A 21,335-nucleotide genomic window follows, 5' to 3' on the forward strand; every position below is an offset into this window, starting at 1 on the left:
TTAGGGGCAGCTGGGTAACTATGTAACTAACTAAGCATAAAAGTTGTTTTGGTAAAACCTGTAGCTAAATTCCATTCAAAACTTAGAAAGCTGTTAAAAGGCCTATCGTTTTTAATCCGTCAGCAAACAGATCTCTGAAGTGTCTTTTAATGTGTATTTTCCCCTTCCATCTCTTCTTTCCCTCGCTACTCGTATTGAAGATGCTTCCTCATTTATTCTGTGGCTTCCAGACTGCATTTATCAGATCACACCCTCTCGTCTCTAGGGAAGGTTTCTACAGATGCAAACCCCTGGACCCACCCGCAGAGAGCCGCGCACGCCCATGTTTTCCGACCATCTCCCAGGATTCAGAACCACAGCCAGATCATAATTTCACCCTCTGACTTTACACACGTGGTTGCTGAGTTCCTGACAGGCAGAGTGGCTGGGCCAGGGTGACCTGTTCTGGACAGTTTTACTGGGATTTATCATTCTGCTCTAAAGGCTCCATTGCCAAATGCCTGGCCAATTGTTCCCTATCACCCACCTCTCCCCTGCCACTCAGAGGATGTGTCACAGGTCACTCTGTGAATCTTCATCTTCTTGATTTTTTTCGTTTAATATTTTAACTCGTCTCAGTGATCCTAGCTATAAAGGTTGTACAATAATTATTTTTCTAACCCATTTAGACTGCTTAATTTTGTAGATGTAAAATGAACGTTTTGCTGTGAACAGTTATAACTGTGTCGGTGGTCAAAACAAACTGGCTTTATGCCCAAGACCCTCCTTCATCAAAGACAGTCGCGTCCCTGGGCCAGTCCTAACATCTGCTGGTGCTTTCCCCACATACCTTGGTCCACCGATTTTAAACCTGCAGAGTTGTTGAGGGAGTGCTGGATGGGGGCAAGGTGGCATTGAGATCCAGAGACGCCCAAACCCTGCCCTTCCACGCTGAAGCCCCCAGTGAAAATAATGGACATCAGAGGCGTCGGCTGAGCGTTTTAAATCATGATGGAAAGCTGTGATGAATTAGGGAGGATTTCTGGGGAGATTAGTCCCCTCGTGGGGGTCCTTGCATTGAAGAGCAGTAAAAGGAACCATGGGAAGGTGCAGGCCAGAGTGGGGGGCTGTTGCCTCAAGCCTTCTGAGGCCTGACTGAGCAGGAGGGGGCCTTGGGTGGGCAGTGAGAGAAGCGTGAGGAGAGACAGGCCACTCGCAGGCCCACAGTCCCTCCCTCGGGAGCAGACAGGAGCCTGACTCCCCCTGGAGGACACAGCAATCACCACTTCTAAAAAGGTGTCTGGTTTTTCAGTTACAGTTTGCGAGTGAATCGTCAGTTTGGCGATGTTGTTTTTCTCGCTGATTGCTGAGAATTCTGTGTTCCTGATTTGCGTTCGGTGCTTTTGTTCCTCTGCAGAGAGATCATCGATAACACCAGCAAAGAGAACGGGATCGATATCATTATGGCCGATAGGACCTTCCACCTGATCGCTGAATCCCCAGAAGATGCCAGGTGAGGTGCTGTGCTGTCGACTGCATCGTAACTGCATCCTGACTCCTGTGTAGACCTGGGCATCGCCGATGTCACTGTTGACTGGCTCTGAAAAGATGTAATCGATTTCCTAGTTGGGTTTTTGTGTTAGAATGGTTGAGGGACTGTGAGTCGTAAAAGGCTGGTGTACTCATGCCCTGGGGAATCTTCCACTGGGCAGACGTGACCACATCCAGCACACGGCTCAGGGTTTCCATCTTCGAATGCCACTCGACAAACCCCTTGTCATCCCCGCTCAGGCTTTTATTGTCACCAGCAGCATAGGTACACCGTGCAACTTTACACGCCGCGCCAGGCGCACCCTTCGGAAGCTTCTGGGCTTTGAAAAAGAGCAGCTTGTGTTTGCCAAAGGATTGGAAAAGCAGGAGCATTAACCACTGGGCAGTTGAAACATGAGGTCGCCGTGACGTTCAGAGGGTACTGAAAGTCTCGATGTTGAATCCGTAAGGTCATGTTGGAGGTGTCTGTCATCCGCTCTGAGGCACGCCGGAGAGTATCTTCCAATTTATGAAGGTGACATCCTTCAGCCTGCGTTCTTCACTTTTCAGCTCAGAAATCATTAGACTCCTCTAGCCAGTTCTCAGGGCCGTTCGCTACCCCTGACGTTTGAATGTTTCTGAGTTGACACACCACCATGGTAGCAGCATCAAGGGAAGAGAAAATAATTCTTCCCATGGGAACAACCTAAAACCCTGCATAGATCCATAAATTACGAAACAGACTGGAAAAACAGCCCCATTCTCCTGTCCGGGCTCCGAGAGGCCACGAGTGGTTACGGTCCAGGAACAGCCCACAGCTTTTCAGCCGAATTATAGGCTCAGCATTTGGCAATTGTCCTGGCTGGCTTTTGCCGTAACGAACCTGCTAAATTTAGCATCTGGAATATTTTAGCCAAGGACTTTTTCCCCTGACCAGTGGAATACATTTTTAAAATTCCCTTTTTAGATTCCAAGTTATTGTTAATTCAGGAAGAAAATTTTATGAATTTAAGGGTATCATCTGTAGAGATCCAAAGCACAGCAAATTTCATTTCTGTGTGTGAGATCCGTGGGCTATATCTTGAATGTATGGGTCTTCCAGGGTTTTATGTGCAAGTTCAAAAATATCCCAAATCAAGCAGTAACTGAAGTCTTGCCCTTGGGTTAACTAGAATTAATGGAGCCAATTCGTGTTAGAAGTTTCCTGTGGTCTCCCTCAGAGTCTGTGTGTGTTGAGTATTTTCAAATTCTTGGTCACATTTTTCTCCTTCAGGAATCACAGGAGATAGATTTTAGTGCTTTGCTACAAGTAACTTACATGCCTCACCTTTACTTATAGGTATTACCTGTTTACTTAAATATCCCATCATCAAGTGCTTTCTCCTCTGCCTGCCTTCATAGGAGTGTGTGTATCTGTCTCGTTAGCCCCCGTGGGAGAAGGATGTCCGAGCATCTCCCATGTGGTACCTCTCACTTTCTGTAGTTGCTTTGTAAATGTTGGGGTGCTGGACTAACAGATGGTCATCTTCCTCAAGCATGTATTGAGTTTCTAGTTAGATCATGACTTTGGTTCCCGACTTTTCTGGAGTTGACATGTTTTCCTTTATTACCTGATACTGATGGAAGTGAGAAAATGTTCGAAACTTTTCAAACGTTTTACTTCAAGCAACTGTTTTCTGCTTCCGGCTCTCCTCTGGTTTTAGTCACCTTAGAAACCCCATTCTGGAATGAGCGGGGAAAGAGACCTTCAGGTGGCCTTTCTGAGATGGCACTCTTACATTATTGGCCTTCTTACCTTGGAATTAAAACTGAAATGGCACTTGCGTGTTCCGAAGGTTATAAATGATGCCTTCCATAAAGATCTGTCATGTAAGCGTTTTAAGCAGAACTGAAGACTTCATCTTTGCTGCCAATTTTTCTAGGAGCTCATTATCGTCGTTAAATGTCTATGAAGGTCTGCGGGGCCTGGATGCAGGGTCTTCCAGTGATCTAAAATTGCAGCAGATGGTACTTAAAGAAAGATACTTGGGCTGTTTCTTCTAACTTTGCTTACTGGTGGTAGAAAACCTACATTTTACCCTGAGGAGCAAGGCCAATTAAAAGCAAAGTTGCTCGGAGGAGATGGCATTTTCCGTGTGGGAAAGGGTACCACTGTTTTGCAAATTCAGAGATTGGTCACTTCTTGACGGTCACTCTCTCCTTCCCACAGCCAGTGGTTCAGCGTGCTCAGTCAGGTCCACGCGTCCACGGACCAGGAGATTCGGGAGATGCACGACGAGCAGGCCAACCCCCAGAATGCCGTGGTGCGTGAGCACGGGCGGGGTGCGGCGGGGTGCGGCGGGGTGGAGGGCGGCATCCCGGGGAGGCCAGGGGACCGGGGATTTCTAGACAGTCCTCTTTTTCTCTGTAAGTGAAAGTATAATAAAGGTAAAAACAAGAGTATTTTGCTTAAAAGTCATGCCGAAAAATGGAATAAATTATAACTGATGGTTAGTAGTAACGGATTTCAATTCTCCCACCTTAAAACATTAAAAGGAAAAAAATTCCAGTTTTTATGAAATCATGGAAGCACGTTATACTTTTCTTCAAAGGGCTTAGTGAATTCTATTTATTTATCTTGAGCTCTTTTATTTTTATTTTTTATTTTAAAAATTATATTGTTATATTTATTTATTTAACTGAAGAAATGATTTAAATTTTTTCCCCCATCTACCTGCCCCCCTACCCTTTGGTAACCACTAGTTAATGAATTCTAAATTGTATTCTTTTTTCACTCTAGCCCAGACAAATATACAAAGCCAAAAAATCGTCTTTTAGAAATGAAGTTTTTTTTTTCATAAGAAAAACTTAACATCCAGCAGAGTGTCTTAGCAGAATAAGTAGAAAATTTAACGACAGATCATGGTATACATCAGCATACTTGTAATATTGAAAGAAGTTTGTAAACACTTTTCCCTGAAGCTATTTTAAGAAAAAAAAAAGACTAATTTATAATTTTATTAACGAGTGAACTATAGATATGCCCTGTCTGCACTCACTAAACGAAGGTGGGGACCTTTCTTGATGACTATTATTTGCAGCGAACACAGAAAGGAGCCTTTTCGTTGGGCTGTTCAGAGGGTCATAATCTTGGGGTAGCAAGACGCCGTGCTCTGTGCAACTCGGGTGGTTCTCTCACCGCCTCTCCGTTTTGCTCCGTTCCAGGGCACTTTGGACGTGGGGCTGATAGACTCCGTGTGCGCCTCCGACAGCCCCGATAGGTGAGCCGGGAGGTGACTCTTGACAGAAGTGATTAGTTAGCTGCACTTGCTGACAGATCTCTCTGCCTCTGGCTCGCTCTCCTCGTCCCTGGGCTGTGTGTTCCCACCTGGTCAGGCCCGGCCAGCCAGAGCCTTCGTTCTTGGTACCCAGTTTTATATCCTCCGAAAGGCTTCCTCTCTGGGTCTCTTCAGAGTGTGGGGGGGAAGACAGTGGAAACCTAATTTAGATCATCAACTAAAAAAGAAAACGCGCATATAAGAGAAACATTCTTCATTCGTTTACAGGACAAGCTCAGAATTCATACAGGAGAAGAATGCCCGTTTAGGAAAACAGAATTCCAGGAAGTGTATAATTCCCCTCTCTAAAATTATTAATGAATTCAAAAAAGATTTTGATGGTAGTTTATATGTAGAGTATTAATAAATAAATTAAACTGCAAACATTTATTTTCCTTTACATTTCTACCTTATCTGTGCTCTTAAGATAGCATGCTTTTAGTTTTGTTTTTCGAGGGCAAATCATCTTTGGAGATGGTCTCAGGAGTCTTTGTGTCCAGTGACCTTTGTCTCATCTCAGTTTTTCTCTGCTGCTTTTGAATTATGAGTAAGAATCAAATTGGCTCTTGCCTTCAGTAACAGCTTTAGAAAGTGAATAAAAATGTTCAGATTCACATCAAAACTAGCGTCCACTAGGCAGGCAGCATTAGAGTTCGGAGTCTCTTTGTCACCACGCTGTTCACGAAGGCTCTTCTGAACCACAGATCCTTTGCTTCCGCACCATGTGACACCCAGCGTGGGGACCTTTAGTGTGGATCGTGTCAGTAGTGAAGCCCAGATTCTTGTTCTGATGGTCATGGTCCTACCTCAGCTCTGTCTTCTAAACCCTTTCACTCCAGCAGATACAAGTGTGATGATCCCTAGGCAGAACTTTCCGGCCCTGCTCAACTGCCTACCTTTCTCCCTTCTCAGCGATAGAAAAACCTTATTTTTAAGGAGCACCTATCTTCCCCTGTCTTACGCCATCACGTTTACCTTTTCCTTGAACTTGGAGCACTTAACTACAGTGAGCATTTGAAAATTTGCAAGAAATTATTGATAGTACTAGCTTAAGTGGTTAGAAAGATGATGAGGATGAGCAAGGGCCCATGAGAAATTTGGGGCATTCTTTGTCAGACAAAAAAAATAAAATAAAATAAAAATGAGGGGCAAAATAAATTTCCGTTATTATGTTATCCCTGACTGGGAGGCATGCCCTTCCAGAGCGCTGTTGAAAACGTGGCCCAAGGTGGCTATTTGTATCAGGAATAATCAAGTACATAAGATATTCCACTTACACCTATTTACTGATCTCCTTCTGTTACTGGTGTCTGACATTTCATTACTGACCCACAGAAATATTATCCGAGGCAGTACCCAGAGGCAGAGAGGAATTTACTTTGGAGAGGCATCAAGACAGAATTTTCCCCACCGTCACCTTATTTAGCCTTCCCGGAACTGGGTTTCATCTGGAAAGTTTTGCACGAAGAAATATTTTCCCCTCCCAGGGCCTTCAAAAGTGTGTCGCTCCAAGTTTAAAGGTTAACGATGCATAAAATAAACCCTGCAGAAACGAGCAAGGTTTCCCCCCGCCGCCAAACACAAAGAGCACTGTGCTGCCGCTCACCCCCGTGCCCCGTAAGCCAGGAGAAAGGCATTCGGTCGGTCTTGGTTCAGGCAGGGGTGAGGCTGGCAGTGGAGCTGAGGCTTTTGCTTCCTTTCGCCCTGCCGCTCAGACCCAATTCCTTTGTGATCATCACGGCCAACCGGGTGCTGCACTGCAACGCAGACACGCCGGAGGAGATGCACCACTGGATCACGCTGCTGCAGAGGTCCAAGGGCGACACCAGGGTGGAGGGCCAGGAGTTCATCGTGCGAGGTAAGCGCCGCCGCGGGGCTCTGTCCCGCGCCCTCCTGCTTTCTTTGCCTGGATACCTGCAGTGTGTCCACTTCGAGCCGCCTTCGCGAGGGATTTCGACTCGAGGTTGCTAAAATTGAATCAGTGATCGTGCTCTTTGCTAGCCAATCTACAGGAATCCGGCCCGTTCGCGAGCAGTGTGCAGCTCATCCCCTGCTCTCCTTAGCTTTCGGCTCACACGGAATCTCTGTCCCCAGGGTGGCTGCACAAGGAAGTCAAAAACAGCCCAAAGGCGTCCTCGCTCAAACTGAAAAAGCGGTGGTTTGTGCTCACCCACAATTCCCTGGATTACTACAAGAGCTCAGAGAAGAATGCGCTGAAGTTGGGCACCCTGGTCCTCAACAGCCTTTGCTCGGTCGTCCCTCCAGACGAGAAGATTTTCAAAGAGACAGGTAACCGGGGCAGTGTGTTCGGGGCTCCCTGGCCGGGAATGTCACACGTCCTGTCCTGAGAGTTCTCAGTCTGCTCACAGCAAAGGGATGGGGTTCCTATCTAACATTCCTGCCGGGTTTTTTCCTCTCAAAAAGCCGCTCTTCTCTGCGTGGTTTATCTTCCGAGGCTGTGCGTGGTCAGCTGTAGGGACACTTAGTATGTGAGCCGTGGTAAGGAGGCCTGGATTTACTGAGTTGCAGGAAGACTCTTCCAGGGCGATAGCATGTAAATGTTGTCCCACAGGCAGCTTTGTTTCCGCATGTGCTGGTTTCGTCCGTGTCTTGTACCACGAGGGTCGTAATGCAACCTAAAAAAGATAAATCCCGTCAGTGAACGTAACTTAGTGAAATAAAAGCAGCCATGTATGTAAGCTTAGTTTGTTTGTTTTTTTCAGTATTATAAAAAATGTTCCTAGATTGTTATGATTTTCATTGCCAGTCGTGATTTTGTGCTTTTTAAATATAGCTATACCATTCAAAAAAATATCTGTGTTTAGTATAATTACTTTTTTTCAAATTACAGCTTATTTCTGAACACACATGCTACTTGCTTAGTTTTAAGTGTTTTCTTTCTAACGGGAGTCTGAGAAAGGAATGGGAGAAACGGGAAGAGAGGAGGCGAGTCGGAAATCCTCCAGAAGTTTCCACTCTTGTTTCAGAGTTTTGAAAGGGTCTCTAGTTTGCACCTGTCTTTCTTCCAGAGCAAAGGTTGCAATTAATATACTTCGTTCTGGGCTTATTGTTTTATGTTTGCCTTCCTCTCTCAACTATAAATGACTCTTGTCTTTTGGGTACCGAGACACCCAGCACAGGGCGAGGGGCGTGTACGGATTCAGCAAGCGTTTGCTGAATCGAGTAATTGAAGGGGCTCAGGCGGAGATGACACAGCCTTCTAACGGGGCTGGCTTCCTGGGACTCTGGCGCAAGAGCGCCACGTCGCGGTGGTCACAGAGGTCGACACTGATGTGTGCGCGGGGCTCTGTTGCAGGCTACTGGAACGTCACCGTGTACGGACGGAAGCACTGCTATCGGCTCTACACCAAGCTGCTCAACGAGGCCACTAGGTGGTCCAGCGCCATCCAAAATGTGACGGACACCAAGGCCCCGATCGACACCCCCACCCAGCAGCTGATTCAAGACATCAAGGTAAGGTGGCTCTGAGCTCATCGGGGTGGTTCAGAGCAGCTCACAGATCCTCACCCCTGGAACGTCAAGACGTCGCCGTTAGGCTGTTTTTTCTGTAATCAAAATGAACTGTTGGTAAATTTTGTGTTTGTGAAGCCCTGCTTTTAGGAATCGTAATAAGATTTTAAGTGAAATTTTACATTGGAAATAGTTTGCTTCTTGGAAGATGTTCACTGTTGCTCCTTGAGGCAAACCCAGTTGTTGGGCTCATTGGGCAGAGGGACAGAGGGACAGAGGTCTGCGGTGTGGAGTCAGGGCCCCCGTCAGAGGGATGTGGTGTGATCTGTGACTAGACTACACAAGCAGAGTCCCAAAGAGCCCAGACTGGTCTAGAAAATTTGGAAGGTGTACCAGGTGCCGCCAAATGCACAGATGCTCCCAAGTCTCTGGACCAGCACTGACCGTGTTACTTGTGACGTTCTGTTCATAGAGTCGGGTTGCTCAGTGAGTGAGTGTTGAAGGAATGTGAATGACTGAGCACACAGTTAGATGGGGGCGTGCGTGAGGATTCCTGCACTCGTGTTCCAGGCGCGGGAGCAGACACGTGGGATAACCCGGTTGCACTGCTCATCTGTCCCTGGTGGAGGACCAGGTCTGGGGGTTATTTCTACTGCTGCTCCTCCAGGTTATCCGTGCAGGCAGACTCCCAGCACACAGGAAGGAGCTGGAGCTGTGCCGGCGAAGATGCCGGAACGATAGTGAGACAGGAAATTAGATAAGTGGGTCCGGGAGGCAAACTCCGCCTTGGCAGAGGCGGGAGAGCATCTCATTTGTCGGTCGTATGTAATTTCCTACCAAAGTCAAGTTGGCCTCTTGATACCAAAGTGATGTGTCTTCTAGATCTTTGAAGGTAAATTCCACCAAGTCCGTTAATCTCCAAAACTGCAAAGCTTTTGCGTGGAACCTAGGATGCTGGATGCTAGTAATTTTATTTCTAGCCTTAAAAATATATTTTTTAAAGCTTTTTTTTTCTTTGTGAGAAAGGAGTGAAAAAAGCACATATCAGCCAAACTTTCTCTTCAAAGTTATATCTATTCTTTATATTTTATAATTAATTTGAAATCTGATATTAGGGAGTAATAGTTTTCGAAATACGAAACAATTCTTTTAGAGAATTTAGACAAATTGTGCAAATAAAGTCTATACAAAATGTTTTAATTAAAAGTTTTTTCCTGGCTTTTAGAGGTGTTATTGAAAAAGTTTTATAGTGGAAATGAAATTACCAGGATAGAATGATTCATTGTCTCTCCTCCAACTTTCCTGTTTATTTAAAGTTCTAAATTTAAAGGATCTTTGGCCTTTTTGCATCCCAAATTGACATTTCAGGCGCATAAATACATGATGAAGTCCAGTGAGAGGCTCTTTTAAACACCAGGAATGAAGGAGAAGGCAGGTGTATGGAAGGGACAGTCTCACTAATAACCACGTTAGCATCTGTGGTTTTCAGGTATACCGAGACTGCAGAAGACCAATTAAACGAGCTAGAAAAAGTACTTCAAATGAATTAATCAGTAAAGGCGCATGGCTCAGCTGAATGATTAATGGCTACATGATTGAAAGAACTGTATTGTTTTAATATATAATTTCGGGGGCAAAACTTTCAAATAACAGGAAAATATCTGCACATCACACGAAGAGAGTGAGCTGTTGTAAAAATAACATGTAATTGTGATTTGCCTTTGGTCTACGGCCATGCCACCCCGAACAAGCCCAATCCCGGCTGGCCTCGGAAGCTAAGCAGGGTCGGGCCTGGTTGGTACTTGGATGGGAGACCACCTAGGAAGACCAGGTGCTGTCGTGTAAAAATTTAAAAAATAAGAGATTGTAAGCTGGCAAGGTTCTTGCAGTTTGTGAGGTCAACCAAGGGTTGCCTTGCCTAAAAAAAAAAATGTGACTTGCCTTTAGACGCAGATTGTGGGTCTCTTCACACTCGAAATTGCTAATGCTACATTCCCACTACTGTCCCTAGGCTCGTGGGTGTGTTTAGACTCTCTGGGTATCTGGATGTTTCAGACTCAAAAAAATATTCATGCGTGTGAGGCTGCAGATGCACATACGTCTGACGACGCGTGCGCTTGCTCTCACGGCCCCTCTGTTTTTAAGGAGAACTGCCTGAACGCGGCTGTGGTGGAGCAGATTTACAAGCGGAACCCCATCCTCCGTCACACCCACCACCCGCTGCACTCCCCGCTCCTGCCGCTGCCCTACGGAGACATCAGCCTCAGCCGTAAGTCCCGGACGCTCCCCGGCCTCGCAGAACTGTGGGTTTGCTTCCCCTCGCATACGTCAAGGCGTTCGTTTTAACTCAAGGACTCCCAGTCATCACAGATGGGAGGAAAGGCGTGAAATAGAGTCATTACCAAAGCAGGGATTTCAAGGTTTCGTTGCAGTGAGGCGAGGATTGCATGACTAAGAGAAGAATTTCCGAGGGAGTCAGAAAATGCCAGCGCTCCCGTGCACGCAGAGCAGCCTTAATATCCTAGAGAACCAGGTCCTGGACACTCTTGTGGTCCAAATATGGAGCCTGCCCAGCAACAGGCTGACTTCTAAGCAAGCATTTTGTGCAGTAAAATAGTTCAGTTACGTAACAAGACAGTGTAACTCGCACATCTTGTGTTTCGCAGCTTCGTCCAGCTGGTTCAAAGGTACAGGGCACGTGGTGGCCGCCACGTCGTGAAGTAGCTGTCTGTCCGCATTTTCTGCTGCCTAGACAGTACCTTCCCCAAACCCCTCATGTAACTTCCGTGTTGGTCTTGCTTTTTTCTCAGTGCTCAAGGACAAAGGCTACACCACCCTTCAGGACGAAGCCATCAAGATCTTCAATTCGCTTCAGCAGCTGGAGTCCATGTCTGACCCCACTCCCATCATCCAGGGCATCCTGCAGACGGGGCACGACCTCCGGCCCCTGCGAGACGAGCTGTACTGCCAGCTCATCAAGCAGACCAACAAAGTGCCGTGCCCGGGCAGCCCGGGCAACCTGTACAGCTGGCAGATCCTGACGTGCCTGAGCTGCACCTTCCTGCCGAGCCGCGGCATCCTCAAGTACCTCAAGTTCCACCTGAAAAGGTGCGCGAGGAAGACGTATTCCACGTGATGTCACTCACGTGTGGAGCCTAAAAAACAGGCTAAGCAAAACAGAAACGGGCTGATAGATACAGGGAACAAGCTGGTGGTTGGCGGATGGGAGAGAAGTTGCAGGGCTGGGCGGAAAGGGGGGGAGTAAGGAATTATTAAACTTCGGTTATTGAACAGTCGCAAGGGTTTAAAGGGTAGTGTAGGGAATAGAGTCAATGACATTGTGAGAACTTTGGGGACTAGGTGTATCAGGGAGATCACTTAGTTATGGAAATGTCTAACCACCAGGCTGTATGCCTGAAACTAATATCGTACTGAATATCTACTACATTTGAGAATATATATATATTTTTAAATAAAAAAGGTCTAAGATGGCCTGCACAGAGCTATTCACACAAGCAAGGTGTGATGGATTATAGTTCAGATAAGGAGGGTCTTGACTAGAAGGTTCCTTGAGTGGGTCAGGCATCTCCCCAGTGACCTTTGAACAGCTTACAGAACGCGTGGAGAAATATTTTTTGCTCTCGCTGAGCCACAGAAGGCTGTTTCAGGGACCAGGTCACTTTCAGTGTAGTGCCCTAAGTGTAGGACATGGGATACATTTAATTACCACAACCCTATATAAGTAGGAAAAAACAAAACAAAAACCAAAAACCCAAAGCTTAGATATGTACTCTGGATCAAATAGAAACAACTCGATTCGGATTAACTGTGGAACAGTTTCCACACAGCAGCCTGAGGCTCGACCCTTCCCGGTGGAGCAGCCCCGAGAGGGGGCCTGGCAGCAGAAGCTGCTCCCATTCGGGGTGTTTTTTGGTATTTAAAGTAAACCTGCGCGGACTGCACCAGGGCCCCTGCTGGGGAGCGGCTGGTGTTTGCTCCGGTCACCGCCAGGCCCCTGCCCGCCTTGACAAAGCAGCCCAGCTGCCAGCCACCCTCCGTCCAGCGAGTAACAGTTTCATGTTTGTCTCCTAGGATACGGGAACAGTTTCCAGGAACCGAGATGGAAAAATACTCCCTCTTCATTTACGAATCTCTTAAGAAAACCAAATGCAGAGAATTCGTGCCTTCCCGAGATGAAATTGAAGCTCTGATCCACAGGCAGGAAATGACGTCCATGGTGTATTGCCACGGCGGAGGCTCCTGCAAGATCACCATCAACTCGCACACCACAGCCGGGGAGGTGAGCAAGCGGCTGCTGTGTCGCGCGCTGTGTGTCTGACGCCAGACGGCCGAGTGCGTAAGTCGGGAACGCTGTGCAGGGTTAAGCCGGCCGCCATGCCCAGCTGTGGTTGGCATCGTCAGCTGCTCAGCAGACACGGAATCAAACGTGCCCTGCGGTCAGCCCACGTTTATAAAGAGATAAAAATAAAAATATGCGTTAAGGATGAGTGGGAACACCGCCTGAAACTTGGGCCGCCATAGCTGAGACGCAGGCCTGTCGCTCTCAGGAGCAGCTGAGCGCCTCGTGGAGACTGTGGCCCTGTCCGAGGCTGCACAGTGGGGGACGAGACCTTATTGTATCATTGCTGCAATAAGGTGTTCCTGTTTGCCACACGAATGCCTGGAATGTTGGCTGGGGCGAACACGTGTGTTTCTTTTTTTAATTTAAACTTAGTATTGTAAAACCAACTGGCTAAAAAAGGAGAGCAATACAACGCAAAAAGCTGCTTTTGTAGGAAAAAACATCGGTAGAAATCACTATCGTTTCTCGGAGCCGTGATTTTATCGGATAAAACTTAGGGCTGCGGTTTCCACGCGGTTTTCCTGCTTGTGTGGGTTTGTAAGAAATCAGCCCAACCTCTGCCCCAGATGGCCAGAGTTCTTGTAGGCAAGGAAGAGAGGAAACTGACTTCAGCGGGGAAACAGCGCCTCTGAAATCCTGGGCGAGCTCACGGCGGTTCTAGGCTGCTCTGGCCCTCGCTTCTGCCGGCAGCTCCCTCTGGGTTCGGATGAGGGCACATTCTAGCACCACGGCTCTGGGTGCTGAGGCTTGCCTGGCGTGTCTTCCAGGTGGTGGAGAAGCTGATCCGAGGCCTGGCCATGGAGGACAGCAGGAACATGTTCGCCTTGTTCGAGTCCAACGGACACGTCGACAAAGCCATTGAAAGCCGAACCATCGTGGCCGACGTGTTGGCAAAGTTTGAAAAGTAGGTTCCTTCTCCCTGGAGCGCCAGCGGATTAAACGAGAGAAACTAAGGGCAGGAGTTGGAGATTTGAACCTCATTGCATATTCAGCTTCAGTGTGCATTGGAGTTCACGTTACTTTACCTGGGTTAAGCTTATTTCATCTTTCACATCTCCGCGCTGGCTGGGTTTTTTGTTTTGTTTCGTTTTGGTTCCTAGGTAAAGGCACAGTCTCGAATATGATTGTCATGGTTCCTTTACCCCGTCCTTGCAGTCTTCTCTCGTACTCAGTACCTTGGGATTCCTGATTCTGAGGTTTTCACTTATCCATTCGCTTTGAAACCGGCCTAGTAGATGCAAGCCAACTTGTGAACCCTTCAAAACGCGCTTTACAACTCTCGAGATTCTTATTTGATCTGCGACGCTCACATCTACCAAACAGCACAAGAGATTCCTGCTCATTTTAAACACAGCATCCATATTCATGCTAGTGTTTGTAAATATCGTTGTAGATTATTCAAAGGTCGGTAAAGGGAATCCAGAAATAGCCTGTGTTTTCCTTCTTGTGGATTCAGCATAATGCTTGCTTAGTACTAGGTAGACTGGCACTAGGTAGACAGCCAGTTTAATTGAAGGCTGCCTGCTCGTCGTGTTGAAGTGAGGCCAGGATGAAAGCGTGGTGTCCGCCTCTTAGTGAGGCCCTCAGCCTCCCTCTCGTTCTCTCTCTCATTCTTACACACACACACACACACACACGTCTGTGTCTCTGCCCACCGTTAGCATGGACGGGACGTGTGCATCCTTAGAACACGCCGCGTCAGGTCAGCTCCCTGTGCGTCACCGAAGGCATCTCGTTGTGCTTTCTGAGTCCCTCTGACTTCTGTCTGCAGGCTGGCTGCCACGTCCGAGGTGGGCGACCTGCCCTGGAAATTCTACTTCAAACTGTACTGCTTTCTGGACACAGACAACGTGCCGAAAGACAGCGTGGAATTCGCATTTATGTTCGAACAGGTACAGGGGACGTTTAGAAACACATTTCTTTATCAGAGAGCGGGTGAACATCATTACTAGCCCTCATGAGGTAGCTGTCGGCCCTGAGAACTTCTGCTTGCCGGATTTCCCCCATGGAGGGGGCGGCTGCTTTTATTCCTTTGTAGAATGAAATATATACACATTTTATTTCAGTTCCTGTGCCAGGAACTGGCAGACAGAGACAGTCAGGAATAAAACATACGTGTCAGGTGGTATCAGTGGTAGGGGGAGGGGTCAGGGCACAACTTCAGGGAAGGAGAGACGTGGAGGGAGGGAGGGAGCCAGGCGGGGCACCGTGTCGGGCCGCGGCGTGAGACATGGAGGGAGGGAGGGAGCCAGGCGGGGCACCGTGTCGGGCCGCGGCGTGAGACATGGAGGGAGGGAGGGAGCCAGGCGGGGCACCGTGTCGCACCGCGGCGTGAGACATGGAGGGAGGGAGGGAGCCAGGCGGGGCACCGTGTCGGGCCGCGGCGTCTGCCCCTAACGCCATCCACCGCCTCCCACCAGGCCCATGAAGCCGTTATCCACGGCCACTACCCGGCCCCCGAGGAGAACCTCCAGGTCCTCGCCGCCCTGCGGCTCCAGTACCTGCAGGGGGACTACACGCTGCACGCCCCCCTCCCGCCCCTCGAGGAGGTCTACTCCCTGGACAGGCTGAGGGCCCGCATCAGCCAGTCCACCAAAAGCTTCACCCCGAGCGAGCGGCTGGAGAAGCGGCGGACCAGCTTCCTGGAGGGGACGCTGCGGCGGAGCTTCCGGACGGGCTCCGTCGTCCGGCAGAAGGCCGAGGAAGAGCAGATGCTGGACATGTGGGTCAAGGAGGAGGTCTCCGCCGCTCGGGCCAGCATCATCGACAAGTGGAAGAAGTTTCAGGGGATGAGCCAGGAGCAGGCCATGGGCAAGTACATGGCCTTGATCAAGGAGTGGCCGGGGTACGGCTCGACGCTCTTCGATGTGGAGGTGAGAACCGGCTGCTGGAGGTGGCCGTGGGCGGGCTGCTGAGGACATAGGCTGGCCGGGGCCAAGTTCATATGGAGGGCAGGCGGGGTGGGACTCGGCTCTCTTCCCCTCTTGTTAGAGCCCTCTTCCCCCACCCCCAGTTTTTCCCTTAACACGCCCACCCGCCCAAAGTTTTTATTTCCTTTATAGTAAGTGCTTTGATGATATTAGAAACGAGTGAAAAATTAAGATGTTACGTATTCTGAAATAGCTCCTACATTTTCTTAAGGAAGCTATAGCTCCAATAAAAAGTGCTGGTAAAATTCTGCATTCAAAAAAATTTTTTTTTAATTTTCATAACTATTTACACAAAATTAGAAACTTTGTATATGCTGGGATTTTATATTTTATTTTCCCATGTCTGCAGAATTTCTGTTCCACAATTGGAACTTAGCCATTAGCGTCAACCCAACAGTGGTTCAAGCCTTTTGTTTCTTTTAAGCAGACCGTTTGTTGAAAGAAAATCTTACTCTAATGGCCTAGATCCAAACTTGGCCAACTGCAGCCCAAGGGCCAAGCCCTGCATTCCTCCTTTCTTGTAAAGGTTTGCTGGAACACAGCAATGCTCATTCCTTTTTCCTTTGGCTGCTTTCACATTAAAGTGACAATGCCAGGTAGCTGTGACAGGAGACCACTTTTTCGTATGTGGCCCACGAGGCCTAAAGTCTTTACTCCCCATCTCTTAAGAGATAAGCTTACCAGCCCCAAGTCTAAACGGGCTTCTATTTTTCTTATCACAATCAATTCAGCATGTTATCTGATGACCTGTAAATGAGACTCTAAAAATCGAAATACTGAGTATGTATTCCAAGATCCCTTCCCGACTGTCCGATGCTCTCCCTTTGGTTGATTGGTTGGTTTGGTTGGTCGATTTCAGTTATGTTGGTTTGTAAGTATAAATCAGACGCTTTGTCCAAGCGTGTCACTCACGTGTTTCCTCCTGTTCGTACGGGGTCAGACCAGCCCCGAGTTGCCGTCCCCGACATCGGGACTCTTGTTTTCCTCCACCGATCTGTGCGGGAAAGTCTTGTGAAGTCAGTGAGATCAGCCACTGCACGCTGCATGCAGGTCACTGCTGCTTTTTTTCGTGACAGTGTTTTTCAAGTAAGAGCCAAGACTGCTCAGCACATAAGGGTTTGGGGAATTTTCCTCTGTGATCCCAGATTCTGTGTTCGAACGGTCATCATCAAACAGAGGGTTAGGGGCAGAACTGGAGCTGGAAGAGCGGACCCAGCTCAGGTGCTTGGTTTGCTGGGGGTCATTGTCAGGGCCCTCAACGAGCCACCTCCATCTAGCTAACCGAAATGACCCATAGAGTGGCGCTGTCCAGAGGTGAAGAGTCCGTGTGTGATGAGGTTTTTCCAAATATACAGGATCGATTGACCAGCCAGAAACCAATTAAAATAGCCAAAGAGAGAGTGTTTCTCATACTCCCCTCCCCCCCCCCCGGCATAAACGCGCCCTGAACCAGTTCAGCCTCGTGCCGAGTGCTCACACCAAGGCCTGCCTGGTGTTTTCTGGGCTCGGGGCTTCGGATCGCTGCGCGGTCTGACCCTGGTACTGACTCTCGCCCACCAGTGCAAGGAAGGCGGCTTTCCCCAGGACCTGTGGCTGGGCGTGAGCGCGGACGCCGTGTCCGTGTACAAGCGCGGGGAGGGAAGACCACTGGAAGTCTTCCAGTACGAGCACATCCTCTCGTTCGGGGCGCCCCTGGCCAACACGTACAAGATCGTGGTCGATGAGAGGGAGCTGCTCTTCGAAACCAGTGAGGTAAGAGGCAAACCAAAGAAATCTTCCGTTTCTGGTCTTGACAACACGGAAAAACAGTATCCTGTTTTTCTGTGTTGTCCAAGTAATTTTTTTTTTTTTGTAATTAACACTTTTTGTTAATTGATTTTTTAAATTGAAGAAATGACTTAAATTTTTCTCCCCATCTACCTCCCTCCTCCCCTCTGGTAACCACTGGCCCATTGTCCATGTCCACGAGTCTGTTTGTCCTGTTCATTTGTTGCTTTTTAGGTTTATATCCCACATGTAAGTGATATCATGTGATTTTCAACTTTTTCTGTCTGGCTTATTTCACTGAGCATGATTATCTCAAGGTCCATCCACGTTGTCGCAAATGACAGTGTTTCATCCTTACGGCTGAGTAATGTTCCATTGTATATGTGTACCACAGCTTCTTTAGCCAGTCATCTATCATAGGACACTTTGGTTGCTTCCACGTGCTGGCCACTGTGAATAACATGCTGCTATGAACATTGGTGTGCGGATATCTTTGCGGATATGAGTTTTCAAGTCTTTGTGATAAACACCCAGTAGTAGCTGGATCATATGGTAGATGAATTCTCAGTTTTTCGAGGACCCTCCATACTGTTTTGCATAGTGGCTGTACCAATTCGCAGCCCCACCAGCAGTGTATGAGGGCTCCTAGTTCCTCCCCATCCTCTCCAGCATTTGTGTCCTGCTGGTTACAGCTGTTCTAACAGGTGTGAGAGGGTATCACTGTGGTTTTGACCAAGTAGTTTTGTTACAATGTTTTGTGTGGAGATACACAGTACAGGGTGGCGGGCCTTCCCTAGCTACGGGTCCCTCGCAGGCCCAAATCCGGCGACCCCAAATTTCTTCCGTATGCCTTCTCAACAGAGAAATCCGGTTCCCTTGTAGCACGGGGTCTTACAGAAAGAAGGAGAAGAAAGAGAAATGACAAAGAAAAGCACGTATGGTTTGGCAGTGAAGCCATCCGAAGGCAGTAGACGGTGATGACAGTGAATCATGGCAGCAGTGTGACTCAGCTCTGCAGTGTGGACTAGCGAGCAGGGGGTGTGGCTGTCCTGGGCAGAGCTGCTCCTGGCTCACAAAATCACACACACACACACACACACACACACACACACACACAGTCTCTAAATATGTATGCTGTTTGCTCTAAAGCTTACGATGTAAACATGATAATATTACAAGAAGCCTATTGATGTCTCCACATAGGGAGCAAAGGTGGGGAATGGAAGTCTCAGTCGGCCCGTGTGGAGAGGAGGGGCTGGGAGGCAGTGAGGTTGTGATGCGGGAGGCAGACGGCGGGCAGGAGGCGGGGACAGGGAGAGAGGTGGGGGCCTTGGACAGGGGCCAGGCTGCCGGGTCTGCTCGACTCCGGGAGGCAGCAGGGAACTGTTCTGGGATCTTCCTGCATGATGTAACAGGCAGCGCGTTTACAAACCCTGAGGCGGGGTGGGATTGGCAGGGAAGAGAGAACAGGGAAACGGAAGCCAGGTAGGACGTCGTGGCAGGGAGGCAGGCCAGCCGTGAGAAGGGACAGGCCAAACCGGGTGCCGTGACTGCGTCACTGGAAGGAGAGAATTTGAGATCGCCGTTGGCATGGAGCAGAACTGGGCATTTGCCCCTCCCTGCCTGGCCCTTCGAGCACCGGTGCCCACCCTTTGTGGCACCAGGGACCGGTGCTCCTATGAGACTCTAAAGCCTGATGATCTGAGGCGGAGCTGAGGCGGGGAATGCCAGCGCTGGGGAGCGGCTGCAGATACAGACGGAGCTTTGCGCACTTGCCCGGCGTTCACCTTCTGCTGTGCGGCCCCGTTCCCAACAGGCCGCAGATGGTACCAGTCTGTGGCCTGGGGCCGGGGCCCCTCGCCGTAAAGCCTCCCTCTGTTTCTTCAGCTGCATCATCAGTCATTGACTAGAACGATACAGCCCCAACGTTTAGAAACTGTAATCGCAAACTAATCTCAGTTTCAGTGATAACGACACACTTTAGTCTCATGGGGCGGGTTTTGGTTTGTTTTTAATGTTCAAAATCCAAGTTTAACAAGCATAATTGCCACTTTTGCATGCGAGAACCACCAGGTGGTGCTCTCTGCATTTGGAAAAGCCATGATACTCCTCCTCCCCGACTAGGCAAAAGCAGGTGAAACTTGAGCCGAGGGTTCGAGGGTCCGTTTGCCTGCCAGGCTGGCGGCTTTTGCTCGGAGGACTCCCGGTGGCTGGGCCGGGCCCACTGACCCCTCGGAGACTGGTGACCCTGTGCCGATTCTGCTTCCCCGGCAGGTGGTGGACGTGGCCAAGCTCATGAAAGCCTACATCAGCATGATCGTGAAGAAGCGCTACAGCACCTCGCGCTCCGTCAGCAGCCAGGGCAGCTCCAGGTGAAGACGGGAGCAGGTCCATGCGTCTTCAGGGTCTGATTGCGCCCCCTCCCGGCCTCAGCTGCATGTGCGTGTGGCGCTCAAAGCAGAGCTCGCCTGGGCTTTCTGGAAGCCTCCGGAAGCGGGGGGCCGTCTCTGAGGGGGGCCTTCTGCCCTGTCCACTCCAGTGATCATGTATTAAGCTATCAACCTTAACCCAGTCTCCAAAGCTTTACTACTCTTAGATGACACATGCCTTAAAGCCAGAGGGGAGAAATCCATGCGGCCGCCAAAGCAGCCAGAAGTGCCTTAGCTTTCGGAGAACCGACACTGCTGGACCTTAACTGTGCTACTGACGGGCAAGGCCCCCCCCCGGGCGGGAGCCTGACAAGGCCCGGAAGGGGGGCGTTCGCCCGTCCCTCATGCACGAACTCCCCAGCCTGATTTCCCCCGACTCTGAGGGAAGGTGAGGGAGTGGGGAGGAGGGGACAGAGAGGGGACAAGGGGACAGTGTGTTTTAGTCAGAGTGCTGCGGGCAGCCTTCCTCGTGGACCTGTATTAACTTTTTTTTTCTTTGTTTCATCTTTTAAGTATATGCGCTTGCCCGTGCATGCCTGCGTTCATAAACTCATCACTTTAATCATCGTTTCATGAGCATTAAAAGCAAAGGGAAAAAGGATGTGCAATGATGTAAACAGTCTGTATATTTTAATAGTTCAGAGTTATAGTCTCCAGTCGTTGCTTTATAAGGTGGTTTTATTAACAAACCCGAACCCTGGATTTTCCTGTCTTTGCTGTATTTCGAAAGCCACGTTCTGACTCAGTTTCATTTCACACGTCGCGAAGTCTGCATTCTGCGTCTGCTGTATTATAAACGGATATGCAGCCTACGAATAACTGTATTTATAAACCACTCTTAAACAGCTGGCTCCAAGGCTGTTTTTAGAACTCTATGAAGTCATTTTGGAGTCTTTAGTTTCTAAAAGATTTAAGTTAAAAAAAAAAAAAATGTTTCTTTGAAGGTTAGCTTGTATCACTCTGGGTAGATTCCGATATAACCATGTTGAATATGGGAGAGAGATGCCGGACTCCAAACGAAATCTTTAAAAGACCCTGACGTCAAGTGCTGAGGCTTTAATAAAATGCACATATTTTATCCCAAGTTTATAATGGTAGTCTGAAAAAGGCACCTGTAAATAAATTGGCATTTATGACCAGAAGAAAAATAATCTGGTCTTGGACTTTTATTTTTATATGGAAAAGCTGTAAAGACTTAAGCCAACTAAGTCTGCCCACAAAGAAAAAAACAATTGCCTTATTCCCTTACGGACAGCCATGTGAAATCATTGTTTATTGGCTCAAAAAAGTCTGACAATAAAAGATATTAGCTAACACGCAGTGTGTGTTCTTTATCGGGGCGGCTCTAAGTACCACATGGGATTATGTTTTTGTCTTTTGTCGGTTTTGGTTTTAGTACTTTTGCCTTCACGATACCTCAGCTGTGTGTTTCATGCACTTGATTGACCTCCAGGTCTTGAAGCAGACGTGTAGACATCTCCACTGCTCTTCTAAACACAGAGCGCGACCCCAGGAAAGCTGAGAAGGGAAAGGACAGGGTTCAATGAAA

The 21,335-nt window shown here is 48.5% G+C and overlaps 1 protein-coding gene and 1 pseudogene across 3 annotated transcripts in view; both read left to right on the forward strand.

The window, feature by feature from the left end:
• The window catches only part of MYO10 (myosin X), a 185,252-nt gene extending 164,150 nt beyond the window's left edge, over nucleotides 1-21,102 (forward strand). For 2 of the 3 annotated variants that reach the window (XM_016118956.2, XM_016118958.2), the window contains 14 exons: nucleotides 1,397-1,492; nucleotides 3,719-3,812; nucleotides 4,714-4,769; nucleotides 6,542-6,684; nucleotides 6,921-7,115; nucleotides 8,143-8,300; nucleotides 10,443-10,566; nucleotides 11,108-11,405; nucleotides 12,390-12,597; nucleotides 13,428-13,564; nucleotides 14,432-14,552; nucleotides 15,081-15,533; nucleotides 17,151-17,342; nucleotides 19,632-20,187. In XM_016118956.2, the coding sequence (XP_015974442.2) occupies nucleotides 1,397-1,492; nucleotides 3,719-3,812; nucleotides 4,714-4,769; nucleotides 6,542-6,684; nucleotides 6,921-7,115; nucleotides 8,143-8,300; nucleotides 10,443-10,566; nucleotides 11,108-11,405; nucleotides 12,390-12,597; nucleotides 13,428-13,564; nucleotides 14,432-14,552; nucleotides 15,081-15,533; nucleotides 17,151-17,342; nucleotides 19,632-19,733 (2,377 nt within the window). In that variant the 3' untranslated portion in view covers nucleotides 19,734-20,187. Of the gene's footprint in view, nucleotides 1-1,396; nucleotides 1,493-3,718; nucleotides 3,813-4,713; nucleotides 4,770-6,541; nucleotides 6,685-6,920; nucleotides 7,116-8,142; nucleotides 8,301-10,442; nucleotides 10,567-11,107; nucleotides 11,406-12,389; nucleotides 12,598-13,427; nucleotides 13,565-14,431; nucleotides 14,553-15,080; nucleotides 15,534-17,150; nucleotides 17,343-19,631 lie in introns of all 3 variants that reach the window. The other variant, XM_016118955.2, reaches the window with a different exon arrangement.
• LOC118607559 lies at nucleotides 10,022-10,140 on the forward strand (annotated as a pseudogene).
• Nucleotides 21,103-21,335: the final 233 nt, after the last annotated feature.

The sequence above is a fragment of the Rousettus aegyptiacus genome, unplaced genomic scaffold (assembly GCF_014176215.1).
Source record: "Rousettus aegyptiacus isolate mRouAeg1 unplaced genomic scaffold, mRouAeg1.p scaffold_m13_p_8, whole genome shotgun sequence".
Taxonomy (NCBI): domain Eukaryota; kingdom Metazoa; phylum Chordata; class Mammalia; order Chiroptera; family Pteropodidae; genus Rousettus; species Rousettus aegyptiacus.